At 34.1% G+C, this 18,863-nt stretch overlaps 2 protein-coding genes across 6 annotated transcripts; both read right to left on the reverse strand.

Annotated features, from left to right (window-relative positions):
- Positions 1 to 24: 24 nt before the first annotated feature.
- Positions 25 to 18,288, reverse strand: LOC146148475 (acetylcholine receptor subunit beta-like). Its single transcript, XM_083386799.1, has 12 exons — positions 18,141 to 18,288; positions 17,750 to 17,877; positions 10,285 to 10,359; positions 10,053 to 10,207; positions 9,831 to 9,939; positions 8,325 to 8,445; positions 7,563 to 7,760; positions 5,696 to 5,852; positions 4,403 to 4,560; positions 2,843 to 2,931; positions 505 to 660; positions 25 to 310 (listed from the first exon to the last, which is right to left on the reverse strand). Exons 1-12 carry the CDS (start codon positions 18,154 to 18,156, stop codon positions 176 to 178), a joined length of 1,497 nt encoding a protein of 498 aa, XP_083242925.1. The 5' UTR covers positions 18,157 to 18,288; the 3' UTR covers positions 25 to 175.
- On the reverse strand, positions 11,392 to 17,369 carry LOC146148476 (uncharacterized). 5 transcript variants are annotated; one of them, XM_083387380.1, is made up of 11 exons: positions 16,884 to 17,369; positions 15,530 to 15,645; positions 14,437 to 14,508; positions 14,322 to 14,375; positions 13,891 to 14,033; positions 13,747 to 13,831; positions 13,551 to 13,677; positions 13,277 to 13,479; positions 12,955 to 13,135; positions 12,601 to 12,734; positions 11,392 to 12,170 (listed from the first exon to the last, which is right to left on the reverse strand). In XM_083387380.1, the coding sequence occupies exons 2-11, from the start codon at positions 15,605 to 15,607 to the stop codon at positions 11,829 to 11,831; spliced, it is 1,419 nt and encodes a 472-aa protein (XP_083243506.1). In that variant the 5' UTR covers positions 15,608 to 15,645; positions 16,884 to 17,369; the 3' UTR covers positions 11,392 to 11,828. The 5 variants fall into 5 exon arrangements, 3 of the variants coding, with proteins under 3 accessions (XP_083243506.1, XP_083243505.1, XP_083243507.1); XM_083387379.1 differs by having other exon boundaries at positions 16,556 to 17,369; XR_014494791.1 differs by lacking the exons at positions 11,392 to 12,170; positions 12,955 to 13,135 and having other exon boundaries at positions 13,277 to 13,362; positions 13,394 to 13,479; positions 16,556 to 17,369.
- Positions 18,289 to 18,863: the final 575 nt, after the last annotated feature.

Raw genomic sequence — 18,863 nt, forward strand, 5'->3', positions numbered from 1 at the left:
ATCAGTTTATAAATGTCACTGATAGACAGTATTTGATTTAATAGTTTATTATATAGGAACAAACACAATGGAAACCAATATAGAAATGAACAAAACTTTTAATAATCTGATCTATGTAGGCTAAATCTCCAATTTACTTTTATATTGAATACCGCGTTCTCACAAATTACACTATTTACAGCAATTTAGGATATTCAATGATAAGAATAGTGACATAAAATCCAAGCAACCCAATAATCATAGTTACAAGGTAGATCCAAAAGCAAATGCGGTCCAGTATAAGAGCAAAGAAAATCCAGTCATCAGTAATCTAAAAAATAATTAAATTGCCAGTGTCAGATTAAAATATTTCAACCTACGATTTGAGCAGATAAACTAATACTTAAACTTGAGGTGAACGTAGAAATATATAGATACGGCTAAAAAGAAAAACACATATGAAAAAATCGATCAAATTTCTCGTAAAATGTTTGGTTCCAGTTTAGACAAACGTGCAGATCTTACTATTTCACTATGCCGCTGTATTCTGATGCGGCCGGTTATAAAGTTGAAGAAGTTGAACGTAGGCCGCAGTTCTACCGGAGCGTTCTTTACCAGGACTGGATATGTATCAGCAGGTTTTGCTGAAAAGCGCCTTGAGCCAAAACCGTATCGAGTAGCCTGAAAGATAACAAAAAATGTCGTAACAACACATAGCTTCACTGAAGTCGACAAGGAATACTAAAAGTCATTGTACACATACCATGTTTTTACAGGGGGCGACAACCTTCGGCCTACGACGGTAAATCATCCGGCCCGCCACCTATTTTACAAACTGGCCAGCGTCAATTTACCCAAAACGCATCGCATTTTGCGCAAATCTTGTTCATACATTTAGCACATTTCACCTTGTGGACCCTTTATGCTCCTTGAAATAATGTCGGTTCCGTTTAACGTAGAAAATAGCTAAAAGTGAAATTTTGTGGTACCGATACAACAATTACTCTAACGTTCAGTTTAGTACTCATACTAGCTATTCTTACTGGACACAACCTGTCAAAAGATTTATTATCACTTAAATTCAATAAGAAAAAAAATTCTCGCGACTAATATAACTTATCAGCCTATAAAAATTAAATTTTGGGGGGCCCTTTAAACCACAAATCTAGCATGTTTACGTTTTGAGGGAATATTGTTAGCCTAACGGCGTCGTGCATAACATGTGACTAAATGCAATACACGTTTTGCCTATTTAGTATATTTCCAAATACATTTATAGCGCTTCACACGAATTCATTGTGTATTTTAAAAACAAAAATAACACTTCAAGTACGAATCAATCGGGAGCATATGAAGGAATCCAAAAAGAGGGTGATCGCGAATTTTAAGGGAATTCCACCACTTTCCACCTGACGTTATTGATTAATGACGTCATAAAATAGTGACGCGTATGTCGTCAAAATGTATAGTTAAAACATAAGTAGCAAAAAGCCTCAATCGGAAACAGCCAATTAACGTCCAGCAAAACCGAACCTTAAGACGCAAAACAAACTCCTGCATCGTCGACACTCCAGCTGCGAAACTTCTTAGTTACAATCGTTAACTTTATTGGGAACCTAGACGATTGATTTTGTACATTCATAATTCCACCATCAGTAGCGCATATTCCTAAGTTCCTTGCACGCTAAACTACACGCAAACCTTTCGCCACCTGCTATACAACGTGGTATAGTAATAATATGCTTATAGAGAATATTTCTTGCGGTTAAGTGTTGTCAATTGTGGACTGTTCTATTTTTATTCTGTGTACATGAACTCCTGTTTCATTGCAAAATTACGGAATAAACAAGTCTATTTGCTGATGTGTCGAATAAACACTTGCCGATCAGCCAACCAGAACTAATAGATATGGCGGCAAAGAAATACCCCTCCCCTAACATTAAATGACTTTGACCAACGACATGGAAAAGGTTGCCAACCCCGGTTCATACTATGAATTGTTACAGTAAGTCGCGAATCACAATTTGGGCACGATTGTTTACTGAGAGAACTACGGCAACAACTCATTAAGATGTACCACAAGAATACATAGTAGTGCAAGTTGTGTCATTGTAATTTGTAATGGATATTAATTTTGAGTTAGATCAACTATTTGTTTTTCTTTTTGCTAAACGGACTTCCCCAAAAGGGACTTAACATACTCAAACTGAAGCAAATATATTTTGCATTTACGCAGTTAACGTTGGTAAGATATACAATCAACTACAGAAATAAAGAAAACTCTTTAGCGGACCCGCAGAATATAATAGCGGACCGGCGGTTAAAAAAAACACTGCTTTAAAATAGGTTTAGTTTAGCACAGGGTACACAACCTGTGGTCGTGTACGTGTTTGAAAAATAAGTGTTGGCCGCCCTACGTTGCTACAAACTTTTTTCAACTTTATGCGACAATTTCAACTTCGAAATTGTTTTAAAAGTACGCAAGGTTATAGGCCAGGCAAACATCAGCCTCAATTTGCTAATCTAGATTGGCTAAGATCAGTGTGGATAAGCGATACCAAATAGATTTACGTCAAAACGCAATTTACGTCAAAACGCCGGCCGTGAGAAAAATACAGACTGTTAATGCGGCCGTCATTTGCTGAAAGGCTGTGCACCCCTGGTTTAGCGCTACTTATCGTAACTTGCGGCATGTTGATTTCGCGCCGTTTCGATTAAGGCATTATCGCATCAAGTGCAACCATCCCCTACCCCTTTGGTGGTAAATACCAACAGGGTAAGAACCACTGGTTTATGGTTTAAAAAACATAAATGATTTGGGATGTAGTTGAAAATGACGGTTGGTTTACACCTCACCCCTCACCTGACTATGAAAAATCGTGTTAGATGGAGATGCGGAGATGTCTCTGTGGAGGTTCTTTGCATTCTCTAAAAGTTTTGATTTTCCGTTACCTAAAATAACGAATAAATATATTAAACAACATTGAAAAAAACAGTGCAAAAAGTAGTTGTTATGCGGGACTCAACTTTTACGACTCAGTTATTAAGTAAACCAATATTAAACCGGATTTATGGCAAGATGCTCCCACGTTTTTTATTATGTTGGTGTCCGTTTTAAGGAAATTTATTAACCCTTAAGGCCATAAACTTTGCAAAGTGCAAACTTTGTCAAATTAGACGAAAATGCAGTTATTTTAAGCAATATTCAAATCTAATTTTTTTTTCAACGTTAGTCAGTAGTTTCACAAATCAGTAAAAAATAGTAACAAAGATTTACTAAGGCACGAACAAAATACACCATTATTCAGTCACTGTTTTCAAATGGCTTGACTTTGCCTAAGACATTTGAACAAATGACTTGACCTAAGTCATCAAGTCAAATTACTTGGGTTAACGTGTTTTTATCAAACATTTTTTAATAAAATTGGGCTATTAATGTAAATTTTGTACGTGAAACATTTTGCTTGCTATACGTGTTGCGTTTTGTCGTTATTTTTTGTTTGAGGTAAGCCTATTGCTTAAAATCGGACGAGTTTACCCAATTTAATAGTTTAACGGTTCATTTTATGTCAATTACTTCACTGAAATTCACTTCAAGTAATGTTTAGACTTGGACTTTACTTCAACCGATGATTTGGACGTGACTTGTTATGTTTTGCAAATGACTTGACGTGGACGGTTTGTATCAATAAATACACGTTGTTCTATAATCGTATGCGCATATAAGCTTCCGGGTCCCATAAAGCTTAGCCTATATAGTTTCTTTCTCTATGTATGTCAATAAGCAGTTGCGAACATTAGCAGGGCCAGGGCCGGGTACAGAGGGACATCAGGTTGTTTTTACTATATAAATACAAAAAAAATTCTCGCTTCGCGAGGAATGCGTCATGTACCTTTTTAAATTTAAAGTATTTCCACTTTAAAATAAACGCCTGTAATTTGTTGACGAGTTCGCTCAAGAACAACAGGTGTTTTTTTAAAATTAATTGTTTTATAACGTCACGTTATGACGTAACTTTGTAACATCATCCATAACAAATATCATGCCCCCAAAAAACAAAAATCTTGCATTCTCCCCTGAGCAGGGTTACCTAATTTTTTATAATTTTTTAATTAAGTCACTCCTGCTACACCTTACAGAGTTAAACGACACTTTTCGCGTTGGCTGGTTTCGGGTAATATGTTTTTTGACGGATTTGCATCAATTTTCTCATGAATATCTGAACTACGAAAAATTACAATTATAGATAAAATGCTTTTTGTTAAATACATATGTCGTTACTAGCGATAGCCCAGTTGTGCGATCCCTAATTTGGGAGAACTGTCTGGGAGAACACTGCACCCATTTAAAACAAAACAATTAATTATCTTTTTACGCTATGCGGGCCATATCCGACTCATTTAATAATATCGCTACACTAACCAACATCGGTCCGATTTCTAGCAGAGGTGGCTGCCCACTTGATATCTGGCTTTCGCAGTCCGACACAAGGTCCGATGACTTCGAAAACGAAACGCTTAAGTTGTTTTGGCATCTTGTGCGTTCTCATCGAACGGAAGTGAAAATTGTAGACCAAAGTTCTACAAACAACAAAGTATGCCAATGCTAAAAACCAACTACCAAGTAGGGTTCTAATAGGACTATCTAAAGCAGGGAGGTTTAATCCTACGCCAAAAATGATGGTTTGTTGCCCGTGGAGTATGTTTAGTAACTTGTTGTGAATACGTACCGTTAGAGCAGGTGTGGGTCGCATGGTCGGGTCAAAAATACGATATGAGATACAAATATTATAAAGTGCCAATCTTAAAAAAGCATTTGTTTTGACAGACAGGTGAAAGTAGGGAAATATCAGGTTGCCTAACAAGTGTAATTTGTTGAATAACTTATTCTAAAATTGAGATAAAAACGTGTTACTTTACTTTAAAACGGTTGTATAGAAAATGTGCATCGGGTCAGGTAAAATTGCTTGGTGGGTGGTAGTTTGTCTAGGTCTGCGATAGAGGTTTAATCAAAGGAAGATAGCACCAAAAGACAAATGTGTTTAAATGGTTCGGTTATAATTTAAATGTTGCGTGTTACACTTTTAAATAAACCTATGTCCTATCACTTAACAAGTTCGTGTCCAATGGTTTGGTAAACAGGTCATGCTATAACTTTAGGTAGGCTATATTTTAGTTAATTTTTTTTAACTTATCTAAAAATAGCTTAGTTTGTCCGCCCGACACCGAACGCTAGTTGCAAAACAGAGACGAAGCAACGAGCGCCCTCCTACGCGAGAGACATCGCGACATCCTTAAAAGAGAGAAAAAAAATCGATTTCTTCAATACAAAACTATACTATCTTTCTATGAAAGAGAGACGTAGGAATAAGTGCGCGACTTAAGCAAGCGTCATATCAACAATGTTAAAAATGTCCATAGCAATTTTCACTTTTAAACGGTCACGGGTTAAAGCTTAACAGCAGTATGTTTAACCGCACGCAAAATTTAGGCAGTGTTTGTACAATATCGTGTTTAATGCGGTTTTAACAATAATAAAATTTCGCTTTTAAACGACAATAACATTATCTTGCGGAGGACTAATGTCAGTTAACCACACGTCCGAACTACTGTAGTCGGCGACCCGACGACATCAAATGGCGACCCAATTTTGGCCTGAGACCCATGGGGTGAGAAACCCTGTTTTTCATTAATTTAACCTAATCTATTGAATTACCCGCCAAACATAGAAGCAAAGAGAGTCAAAATGTTGAAAATTAAAAACGTCGATAGAATCGGAATCCTTAGAGAGGTGGAAGGCATAACCTGGGCAATTAGAAAGACAAATACGGTGTATCCTAGTAACAAGGAAATTGCCAGGCCAATCTTTTCACCTGTAAAACAAACAAACAAAATATTTTTATTGACTATAAGTCTATGAAAAAAATAATCCTGCAACGGACTTGGACAATTAGATTTCTCTTATCATTTCGAAATTTGATTAGAATGAAACTTGGACCTTTCCAGTTTTTTTTAGATTACAAATAAATAAGAGCATTTTGATTTTGTACAAAAAAGGTTGGTATTAAAATTACCGAACTTATGAAAACTTTTATCGTAACTATTTTTTTGGACTGTATAACATAATATGAATTTAAATTCTTTCTACGCTAAGGAAATAAACAATCCGTTCGACAAAGTAGTATTATTGTAAAAATCGGCATCATTGTTCGTGGCCCGCGGAGCACTGTTGAATTATTGCAATGCGTACCTTTGGGGGTTTATTTAAAGAAATCTAAGGGACCAACGAACAGTAAGCATACTGCAATTGTTTGGTTATGATCACATTTTCCCGGTTATACCATGAAATAAACCAGTTTCCTATCGCTCACCAAATTCGGACCCAGGGTGTGGTAAGAACGCCGAATAAAAAAAAATTATATGTTAGAGCGGTTTTAGAGAAGATGCAATGCGTCCTGTATGGAACTTTCCTTCTAAAATGGCTGATTTGCCAACTTATAAGTTATATTTGCGTTTTAAAGCAAATGTACGAAAAAATAAGTATAGTTCTATAGGTTTTCACTGTGACTTTAGGCTAAACGCCATGACCCTTTCCAAGATGCAATTTCAGCCATATTGATCTGGTTAATAATTTTTGCGCAAAATTATAACGCCGTTGTAATTTATCGATTGTGTAGTACGCAACATCTCTCTTACGCAAACATTCTACGCTTTAAAACGCAGTCTTTTAAATTAAAAATTTTGTCAAATACGCAATTTTTCGCGCTTCGCTCACACCATTTTCCCCAGTCTCATAACATTCGATTTATTTGCGCACAAGTTAGACGATAAAAGCAAGTTTCTGGAGCTTATATGTCTTTCGATGTTACTTTGTGACGTCATCTTTAAAAAATTTCATGCCCCGACCAAACGAAAAACGTTGATCCGCTCCTAGTACGCATGTAGCCCACTTTATATGGCCCGCAAAGCATATGCAAGAAATATTGTAGCCCGCGATTCAGTCAACCTTGGACCACCCTGAACTAAACAACTATAGAATAATCAAGTTGTGCAAGTCGGCCTGCAAATACTAAAAAATGGGGATTAACGAAGGAAAACTCGCAAACAAATTGTATTTAGATATATCTACGTATTCATCCTTTAATTTATTTGGCTTAGTAAGCCGGATTGTTCGCACAGCACAAGAGAGTAGAAGCAATTTAACCGTGCGTAAAGTCGGTTTGAAATATTCTGAAGGAAAAAGAGTAACGTTCTCCTAGACTGCTTAGCCAACTGCAGCGTGCTATTGGTCAAACAAATTTTCACAGTGTTTAGTGCAAAAAGAAAATGTTATTGCATTTAAAAAAAATATTTGTGGCATTTCATATTCTCTGACGTTATCTGTAACATTAATTTAGGTTACATGTTAAATGGCACAATCATATTTCATTATGGGCTAGCACGAGGCTAGCAAATTTAGGCAGTTTAATTTTGTTTAACCACGGAAATTCAGATGGATTAGCAATTTCTAGCGCTTATTCACATATTGCAACAACTACATTACATCGGCGTGACAACGCCGGTAGTCCAACAAACAATCTTACCTGCGACCAGTGGCATGTAGAAGACAAAACATGACAATATGGAGAGCATAACGCAAGGCAAAATCAAGTTAAGTACATAAAACTGTGGCCGGCGTTTTATTACAAAACTGAATCTGGCTCGCTGAAACTTTCCGTCGTCATGCGCACTTAACGTAATAGGTTTTTGCAAGAGATCCCACTCGCCGTTTGGTACAAATACTGGAAATAGATGCAAGGGATTACAATCTTGTTGTTTGCATTCTTTCTTAATATTAAATTCCTTGCACATAACTATATGCGTTAAAGTACTCATTTATGGAGTTTGTAAAAGGTAAATAATCCACTACCAATTAATTACCTGCTAATAATACACAGTGTTGCAAACAAGTCTTTTTAAAATTATTTGAGTCCCAGTCAAGTCCCAGAGTAAGTTATCAATTACCCAAGACAATTATTCAGTTAAGTCATTCAATTCCGATCGAGACAACAAAAATAAAACTTTAAACAATTAAAATTGTTAAACTCATCTGTTTATGAGCAAAATCTCAACTTAAAACTAACAAAAATGCAACACATAACAATCGAGTTGTTTTACGTAAATAATGAGATAAATAACCCAATTTTATTTAAAAAATATATAACACACTTAATAAAAACACTTAATTTCATCCCAAGGTATTTAGACAATGACCAAAGTCCAAGTCAAATCATTTTACGCAAAATATTTAAGTGAATCATTTCAAACTAATGAACTAACTAAACTAAATATTCTAACGAAATTACCGTTTTCATCCACATAAACTTCATTTCCGTAGGAAAAATTGAAGATAAACTGCGACTGGTCATAGCTCGCAGATCGAAACACCATGGAACAGTTTTGCCAGTCGAACGGAAACAACGATATCTAACAAAACATCACAATTATTTATAAAAAGTGATAGATTAATAATAATTCATATACAGTTTTTTTTAATTGATTGGTGTCATTTGAATTTATATATTAAATTTCATCTCATCTTGTCTTAGGAAAGCTGGTATTTTTTTAATGGTCGCCACTGTAATTTCAAATCAATTCATCAGGACATGTAATCTGTGGTTTTAGATTTTATGATAGTAAATTGCAAACCATTTTTTGTTGGGAAATAGCCTATTTATTTGGCCTAAATGTCTGGAGATATGTTCTTTTCGCGTAAGGTTACTGATTAAAATCGTAATTAAAAGTATTTCTTTATGATATACCTTCCAATAAGAATCAAATCAGTTCTAAACAAATACGAATTAGGTGTGTGCATTTAAAGTCACACAGAAATTCGTTGTTTATTTAATAGTACTATAGTTGTTTTTCATCTAATGCTTTCAGCATATTGTACGAAATCACACAAGTGGAACAATACTACAACAATAAATAAAGCAACTTTTATTGGAAAACCTATATTTCGATTTTTCTGTAAATTGTCTTGTTTGAAATAAATTTGACACTATAATAGTTTAATAGAAAAGGAAATGTTTTTTTTTTGTTTTTCTTTAGGCGCTTTTACAGGTGTTTTACTTTTTCTACCTTTAACAGTCTATACCTAAATAAGTGGTTCTCAAGCTTTCATGAGTGGTGTCCCTCTTCTGTGGGCTTTCTCCACTTTATAACCCCCGTCCCCGCTGACGTCTTTGAAAAAACTGCCTTGCTCCGGTAGATTTTGGTTATATTAATGCGCATTTGGTTATATTAGGTAGTCCTAATGTCATGGCGTTTCAGGTCATTCTATTGTTGCCAGGGTTGCTTTCAGTGTGTCGTTCCCAAACTTTACAATGTTATTGAAGTAAACAATTTTAAAGATATAAACTATTAACAAATTCCTTTTACCACAAGTTATATGAACTGTCGATATATGTTCAAACAAGCTAACTTATATATTGTTCAAACAAGCTAACTACAATAAGTGGAAATATATATGTTTTCAAATAAAGGGGTAATTAATGACTGTGTCGCTTGAATGATTTCGTACAATATGCTGAAAACATTAATAAACAACTAGTACAATTGAATAGAAATCATTCTTTTGCCTTGGGTGTATGTTTGCAACTGTTACAAAACTTTTGAAAGTCATGTCACTGAGAGAGTCTAAGAAACTGCGGAGATGACATCAAATTAAACTTTTTAGTTAATTTAATGACCCCAAAAGTCACCTTACGAAAAAGGCCATATTTTATGATTTGATATATGCCAATATTGTAAAATATTAAAGCTAATAGATTGTGGATCGTGTCTATATGTCTTTTCATGTTTTTTCTTACGTCAATAGCGCAGGAGCTGCGATATATTGCTGGAGGGAGCCATTCAACATCACCATTGAACTTGACCAGAGCATTTACGCGAAGAGATTCGCTCATTTCATGTGTTAGACTGGGACATAGAAATATTTTTATACAAGATATATATTTGTTGAGATAAATAAAATCACCGGTATGATATACTGTAACTTCTACAAACACCATAATATAATAAGTTAACTCAACCTATTCTCCAAAATAACATTTGGATTCCATATGCGATCAACTGCTATTCTTGTCAATTTTATGCCGTCGAATTGTTCCGGAGTCCAGGTTAATCTGTCGTCATGCCAAGTGTACGTCATATAGAGCGATGTTGTCAATTGTTCTGATTTTGCGTCCTGAATAAAGTTGGCGAAATAAATTTGTTAGCTGTAATAATTATAGGTGCAGAAAAAAGAACTAAACTTATACTAACCACGTTGATAATTTGCTGGAGGGTCATACCGATTCCAACCACCGTTGGACCACTATTTTCTGGCTTTGGTATTGTCTATAAAAGGAAGCAAACTTTTTTTCAACACTTAAATCCAGATGTTTTTTGCTCCGGGGTAAATTATTTTCTCTAGCGCCATTACTCTTGCCTACTATATGCTTTGCTTTAGCGCTAAAATATTCTATAGACATAAAAACATCAATACTATTTTATATGTTAACCCCTTTTATTAACAGACATCTGTCTTAGCCAAATGTTGGTAGGCCAATGTATAAAATTGGGGGATCAAAGACAGTTCGATTGAAGCTAAAAGCAAGGTGATAGACATAAACTGATAGCATTTTTTGGAATTAGCCCCAGTATTATCTTAAAACCCAGTATTATCTTAATTTATTTCTATCGCATTTCTGCAAAATAGATGTAAGATGGTGGGCAACTCAATGCTATGCTGTAACTATTTCCCTTTATCATAAAAACAATGAATGGTGTTTAGTCAATAAAAATTACATGATAGAAAAAATCTGAGGTCAATTTTGGAATCAACATCCAAACATTATTTGGAGTAAGTCTTTTTTATTACCAGCATGACTTATATGTTATGTAGACCATGCAGTGTTATCGTTACTTTTAAGTTCTAATTAGCCATATTAATTTCAATATCACAAAAAATTCTCACCTCATGATGTATTTGCGATTAAGCATTTTGTTTGGGACAATAATTCTTTTTATAAAAACAGGCTTATTTGCCTCTTGAGAAGAGTAATTTCCTACGCCAGACATTATAAACGTGGGATATCAACGCGCCAGACCAAGGAATTGGTTGGAAGTTTTATACGCGAAAGGGAAAATCCATTTAATATATTAAAACACGTCGATCGAGGAAAACGTTACGGAATAATGATCAAATATTAGACATTTTTCATCAAATTTTAGACTGAGGTTGAAAATAAATGTATAGAGATTCGAAGAGCTTTCATTAAGACTAACATTAACTGTATTCAGTCGCCCGTGTACACTCTAAAAAAAAATTGGTTGGAACTAACAAAATTTTGACCACAGCAACCAATTCCTAGGACCAATCTGTGTCCATCCAAAAATTTTGGTAGCATTTGTTTGTATTAACCAAATTGAGTTGGTTATGCTGCAGTCCAATATTATAGGCAATATTAACCAATAATTTTGGTTACACTAAACAATATTATTGTTTACTTATTACAAACACACTTTTGACCTGATCCAATTATATAGGCAATATTAACCAATAATTTTGGTTCTACTACACAATATTATTGTTTTGTTATTACAAACACACTGGTTGGTTTAACCGCCTATCTTGACATAAATGCACATTTTCTTGGGTAAAACAAACATTTATTTCAGAAGGTCGCAACATAAAAATGGTGCGCACAAAGCAGTTAGAGGTTAAAATACCCAATAAAGCGTTAAAAGTTGTATACAAAAGAAAAAGAACGAATACAACATCATATGTCATTTGGGAATACAGTAGATTACTCAATCATATGCAGTTAAATGTTAGTTAATTGCCCAATAATTTCGTTATACTTCGTTTTCTTGATTGCAGAATCGTGAAAACTATCAATGCCAAAAATATATTTTTGAACAAAATACCATGCAAGTTGGGCTGTTTTAGGGTACTGCATATTAAACACAAAAAAACATTTGAAGCAAATTTCCACTGCCTCATGGATGCTTTTCAGTTCATACACTGTTTGATTGACTAGTGTAAAAACCTGGTGAGGGTTCAGGATACTATCACCCAGAACTAGAACTTGTGGCTGCCAAGTTAGCATAACATTGGATACGGAAGCTTCTTTCTTCTTCTTGTACTCTTCTATTGGTGTGCCGATCTTTAAATAAAATATAACTGGTAACTAACTTAATGCGAAACTTGTTTTAACATTTTTAAACTTTTTGTCATTCACTGTTAATGCCAAATGTAAGCATTTTTTAATTACTGCTGTTTGAGCAAGCATTCTATTTGCGGAAGTCAATCAACTGCATTGTTATACTCTTCCAATTGTTAAATAAGCAACTGTATTGTAAAGATAGGATGACCACACTATTTTATAGGTATCTGCAGGTAATTTAGCTTATCTGAACACTAAAAATAGTGTTTAAAATATAGATTAAACAAATATATGGCATATTTTGGCTTTTATTTTATGTAACAAAAATGTAATTAATCCGTGGAAAAAAATCTAAAAAGGTTTGATTACCAATGTTTAGGTTCTTTTTGTCGGTTGCAAAAGCAGTTATCGGTTTGGAACCATTTCTTACCGGCTGTAAGTCTATGAAATCACTCCTACACTCAGATAAGGTGGGTTTCCACACAGTCCCATTTGAAAGTTGCTTACTGGTGTGTGTTGGCAATATATTAGGCAGTAAATAGAGTGCAGCATTTATCAAGGCATCTAAAAAAACAATTTCCTTTTTAAATTGTTGCTTTTGTGACATTTTAAATCAGGGAGTCGAACCGTTTGACTCTTTCGGTTCAGGTTCGGTTTGGGTTCACGGATTTGTTCGGAATCCTGTTCAGCTCCGGTTCGACAATCGTTATTTCAAAACCGGTTCATAAAGTTCCGGCTCGACTCCCTGTTTTAAATCGCACAATACATATAGTTACATGTATACCTTTATTACTTTGCTCATTTTCAAATAGATTTTTATTTTCCACTTCCTTTATTAGCTGAATTGCCAACTTGTCTCTCGATTGAAGTTTAATAACTTTAAGTATTTTAGCAGCAACATTAAAAATTTTTTCTTCAAAATCAATGTCAACAGTTTTAAAAATCCTCGAAAAATCTTGATTTACCTAACCAAACAAAAACACAAACTGTGTAGTACATATATAAGTATATCTTTTGTAAAATAAAGTACCAAAAATAAAAAAATATTCACTTGAAAATTTAACAGTTCTATCTTATTTACAGTTAATTATAATTCAAACTTGTACCCATGTATAGCCACATTGGTCATTAAAGCGAGGAAAGCGAGAGAGTAATTCCACAATCATTGGACCTCCAACTCCAATGATCCATTGTCGCCTTGCATCAAATGTTTTTTGCATATACTCTTGCACTTTGGAAAATGGAGTGTCATTTGCCTTTACCCACTTTATCATACCTTCAACCACTTCGTTATTCTCAATTTTAGCTTCTGTAAAACAATTAAAATCAAGAAAATAATAGTTGTCGAAAACAAAATTTCATTTAATTAATATTACAAACCTGAAAATGTTGGCACATCCTTTAACTTTTTTTTTTGTTTTGAGATATGACGCTGAACATTCAAAATTCTTTCCTGAAGAAAACCTGACGCTGGTAAGCCATCGCAAGCTGGTTGAAATAGGTGTTGCTGTAAATAAAAATGAAGGTGTTAAGTTGCAATATTACATAAACAAACATTTTAATAGTTTAATCTTACATAGCCAGGAGGCGAACCACAGTGCATCTTCGGAAGTTGCATAACTATTTCTTTTGCTAAAGTTTCCTTTTGGTGTGAAGAAGGGCTGAATAATAAAGTACTTTTAGCATAAAAACCATCTGTTTCCCGTAAAAATGAACTTACTGAGTTCCACATTTTTCCATTAGGCTGTTAACCAGTACTTGCACCAATTGACAACGGCTTGTTGTCGACAAAAACGGCTGCATTTCATATTCCTTTATAATTCCAATACCATATGGATTTTTCAGTAGTATTTCTTCAATGTCCTGAAAATATGACTATTTTAAAATACCAACTTTACCTCTTTAAAACGTATTTAGCTTGTTGGGTAATTTTACCTATACAAATATGGATGCAATGCATTAAAGAGCACATGCTCATACAAATAGCAAATGGTTTTAATTGAATTTCGTCACTGCATGACATAGATGTGTACAAATAACACTTGCAGCCTAAGTTCTTTTAAATGTGTTGCTAGTAAACAATGTCACATATATATTTACTACTAGATATCTTAATTAAAAAAAAACTCAAAAACATGTTAAACTTCTCACATAATTCACTGAAGCAAGAAATTTTTTTCGTGGGGGTGTTGCTGCTTCAGAGCTCTGGAAAAAGTATAGAAATTTTAGACCAAAAAAATATAAATTTAATTTATTGTGTACTAACTTGGCCAGCTGTTGAATCTGTCATACTTGAATTAGATGAAACATCATAAGCCAGATCATTTTCAATAGAAACCTAAAAGTTAAAAAAGGCCTGAACAAATATTGATACACCAAAAACATTAACAACAACACACATTTAGCTTTTACACAATTCAACAATCACAAAACATAAAACACTTAAATGTAAAACTTGTTTTACTCTTAGGTAGCATTGTGAGTAGAAATAACTTGCACCAAACAAAAAATGAATCTATAACAGTAAGTTTTCAGGATTATATATCAAATAAAGTCAGAAAACAGTCTAATACCATGGTTTATGGCGAAAAACAATAAACTTTTGACCACAATAGTTGTGTTTGAGTGTGTATGGATTATAATCTTTTAAATCATCAAATCTTATAACCTCTTGTAAACCAGTATACTCAATATCGTAAGAAAACCAATGCAGTTTAAAAAGAGTGGCATTCCACAGCTCAACAATAAAGTAAAACTATTAGAAATGTGAGACATATCATCATCACTATTGGAGATTGATATTTCTTGAGCATTGTTAGACCAATCAAATAGGTCTTTATCTGGTAACGCAGTTATCCAATCAGAAAGTATACCACAAAGAGTGTTTGCTCCAGAGGTAGCAGGTGATTGATTTGGGACAACTTCTTGAACAGTTTTCGTTTTAAAATGCGAGTTTACAATGTGCTTACGTAATGAGCTATATCTGGAAAATGACCGAGAGCAGTTTTCTTGAAAACATACCAGTACATGAAATCCATCCACAAGTGAATGCTCTTCACGAAAATGTCGACCAAGACGAAACAAATTAACTGATTCATGGCATTTAAAACATAAACATTTCTTATCCATAGTAAATATACTTATATAGTAAAATAAAAATTATATTTTTCTCTAAAAAAATAAAAAAGATATTATTTTGAAATGGCAGATCAGGCATCACAAAATGATCTAAGAGAAATAAAAACGTGTACTGTTTTTTTAATTTTTATGGCTTAATAAAACATCTATAATGAAGAAAGCTCACATATGACTATCAAGCTCAGCTAAAAGTCAGTAAAAAAAATAATTTAGTGGCCCACCTCTTTGATGGCAGCCATTTCCTTAAGAAAGATTACTCTATGTCCCACTTTCGGTATAAGTTCCTTAACGTCACTCATTGATAGCAATAGAAATGATTCTTCTGTTATACATTGTTCTGTTATATCAAAATTATCAAAATTTTAGCAATGTTGATAATGACACATACACATCAACAGTAAGCCCTTTGCTTTTAGGAATGATTATTTAAATAACCTATAGAAGAATCCATTTATGCAGAACTATCCTATCAGCTAGTCTGCATTCTGTGGCACATCCGAATTATTAAATTGCACAGACTTTTTTTTAAAAAGGTTGCGTTGTGAAAGGCCACTGTTGAAAGTATGGCAAGTGCACTTACGAGTTTTTTTTAACCTCTAAAAACTGCACCCCAAATATGTAAACATCACCAGGTCAGTGAGGTGCACTTTTTTTACCTTTGTTGCACCCGGTCACCCGAAATTTTTTGGCCTTGTACCCCGAGATTTTGTCAAAATCTGCCATACTTTTCAAACCGGGTGGTAGGATAGCAAACCTCAGGTGATCGTTGCTGGTCTAAAATCCTTCCACATTTCGCTAGGTTTATATTGCCAACATTATTTCGGTTAAGGAGCTTCTTAGTATTTGGGAGGGTCAAGAATTATTTTTATATTTATTCTTCCAATTTCAATTTTGACAACTTGTTTTGTTACTAAAAATAAAAAAAAAAGTGGTAGAATCCTAAAACAGGGCCGAATTTTTTACAATTTGATTTTACTACAGGCTTAAAGTTTTATAGGAATGACCTCTTGAAAAAATATTTAAACCTGTAGTAAAATCGAAATGTAGTTGCTTTTATTATAACTGTGTTTGGTTCTGAAGGTATTTAATTTAATTCTAAATTATTAACTAAAAAATAAACAATTAGACCTTTCCTCCTGAACTGTGAACAGTAAAATTTTTAAGTTGACCGGTCGGCAGCAATACAAAGGTTGAGCACCGTACTTGTTAGTCAAAAGTTTAAAATGAAAAAATATTTTATTGTTTACCTTCAAACTTTTCGATGTATTGACTTAAACCCCAATTCTGTAATTTGTTTGACACAAAAGAGTCAGCCATGCTGCGAGCTCCTTCACTGGTAATCGCAAAAGAACGCACGACATGCTAACGTTTGATTGGCTCATTGCAAATGATACATAATGACGTAGGAATAATTATTTTTTGGGGTGCGATTATTAAAAAACATATAACAAAGTTATCTAATTCACAAATTTATCTAATTAAGCTTTTAATACTGCTTTACATTGTAATATAGGCTTCATTTATTTTACTTAAGATACAAATTATACATAAATATGAGGAAAACTTAATACTTACATAAAAAAATCCGACGTCTTTTTTTTGCAAGTTTAATCTCTTTGGGCGGGAATAAATGTCTCTTGAAATACATTACCCAGTATATTTGTAGTGGACACGACAGTTTAACTGTTTAATACAGGATTGAAGTGTTCTTGTTTTCAAATAGCACCCACGGGTGTAGCCTATGCTTGGCTTTCTGCATAGCAGAGCTCATAGTAATCATACATCGCTAGTACGTTTCTTCAAAAGTTACCTAAGCGATATTTCTTACCTGAATAAATTGCATAATATATATATAGCAATAGGTACGTCAATATGTACTACGCGTCTGCGAAAACGGTTTTCTTTTGTGTTATGTCACAATGAGAGTATTCCTATAATTTTTATTTAAGCTTGGTTGCATTTTACACAGTTTATGTTTTGTTTATTAGAACAAAGACAATGGCAAATGACATCAATGTGCTTTTTCACCAGTCACGTTGGTAACAATGACAAATAATGTTGGAAAAGCTAAACAATAGGCCTAAACCAATCGAAATTGGTAGGGCTCCAACCAATTTTTTTTTAGAGTGTATCTACAGTTGTGAGTTGTACATATGATAGTACAAGTTGCTGTAGTTATTTTTTTAAATAAAACAAAATTGACCATTAGCTTCAAAACGAATAAATAGATTAAAATTGTTGAGCAAAAGGTGAAAGAGTTAGTATGTAAAATAACAGTTTTGGGATGATAGGCGTGTCGAAACCAACTACAAGAGGTTTATCATGATAATAATTTTGTAATTGGAAATTAGGTATGCTCTTTGTTTATACACACAAACATGGGCCGTTCAGACTTATTTCCTCCAAATCGGTATAATAGGCAAAAAATCGCCCAAACGTACTTTTACAGGAGTGTTCCGATTACCCAGAAGCTGGTGAATCAAACGAGATTGTGGCGAGAAAATCCCATCTTCGCTAACAATAGCTGTACAAACCCCTACAAACAGCAAACTCCGGAGAATTGAAAAGCCTGATTAAAGAAAAAAATTTAGCATTTAATCACCCTATCATTTATTTGGCAACTTTTTAAATACGGCGAATTTAGAATGAAAAAACACGACACGATATATGTGAGAAAAAACAATACAGAATTGAAATATAACTATATAAGAGCTTTAGTTTAAGCGAGGAAATACGGACTAAATTGTAATTCCTTATTCTCGACAGTTTTAACTTCAACAGATATAAATAGGATAGGCGTACATAAGAAGTTTTATTATAGAATTTACTTACAATATTTAACACTCATTGAAACCAAATCTTCTGTTCTTCCACGAGGCCTAATGTTTACATTCGTTTGGTGATCAACAACAAAAAAGTATAACTTCTATCTACAAAAAAAGAATAACTTTTATCTTTTTCAGCTATGAAGAAAGTACGAAGGCTAGCCACATTGCTATAGAACCGTAAGTTAACTAAAACACAGGTGACAGCAGTTGGCATCCTAGTTGGTCTGGTGAACTGCTTTCAATCAACAACAGCTGCCCTGGGATTACAGCAATAGTTACCAAACCCCATGGGACTGTTACAAAGCTCTGGGTAGGCAATAGGTGGTATAAATAGTAGAATTTAAACGATTTAAGTCAGTGTTTTTTAACCCGCGAAATGGTACGCACTTGTGCGGATGAAAAAATTGTAATGCGGATGACAAACGTCGTGCGGATGAATGTGCGAATAAAAATGGTGCATGGTATTATTATTTATTATGTGTAATACAGTAATCAAATAAGCTTGTGCGCCCACTTATGCGTTACGGGTAGGCTTCAGTAATATAGTCTCGTATAGTGGTTCATTGCAGATTAAGCTATTTATTTTATATCGGTCAAGGCTTAGGCCCACGGTTTTAATACACAAACCGTTTCATTGTTATTTCACAAATAAAACTGAAGGTTGCAAACTTACTGAGCTTGTTTCGTGGATCGTGCGGATGGAAATTTTCCGAAATAAAAAAGTGCG

This window comes from Ascidiella aspersa, chromosome 4 (genome assembly GCF_963924565.1).
Source record: "Ascidiella aspersa chromosome 4, kaAscAspe10.2, whole genome shotgun sequence".
Lineage (NCBI taxonomy): Eukaryota > Metazoa > Chordata > Ascidiacea > Phlebobranchia > Ascidiidae > Ascidiella > Ascidiella aspersa.

Bases quoted from the DNA above. Each gene is read 5' to 3' on its own strand.
- LOC146148476 (XM_083387379.1), bottom strand. From the start codon at position 16,625: ATGGCTGACTCTTTTGTGTCAAACAAATTACAGAATTGGGGTTTAAGT. The intron at 15,646-16,555 runs GTAAACAATAAA...TTGATATAACAG, and splicing joins ATACATCGAAAAGTTTGAAG to AACAATGTATAACAGAAGAA. The intron at 14,034-14,321 runs GTGAGAAGTTTA...TCATATTTTCAG, and splicing joins TTCTTGCTTCAGTGAATTAT to GACATTGAAGAAATACTACT.
- LOC146148475 (XM_083386799.1), bottom strand. The intron at 10,360-17,749 runs GTACGTTTGGGC...TTCCTTTTATAG, and splicing joins ATCGGAACACTCCTGTAAAA to ACAATACCAAAGCCAGAAAA. The intron at 311-504 runs GTAAGATCTGCA...ATTATTTTTTAG, and splicing joins TACAGCGGCATAGTGAAATA to ATTACTGATGACTGGATTTT.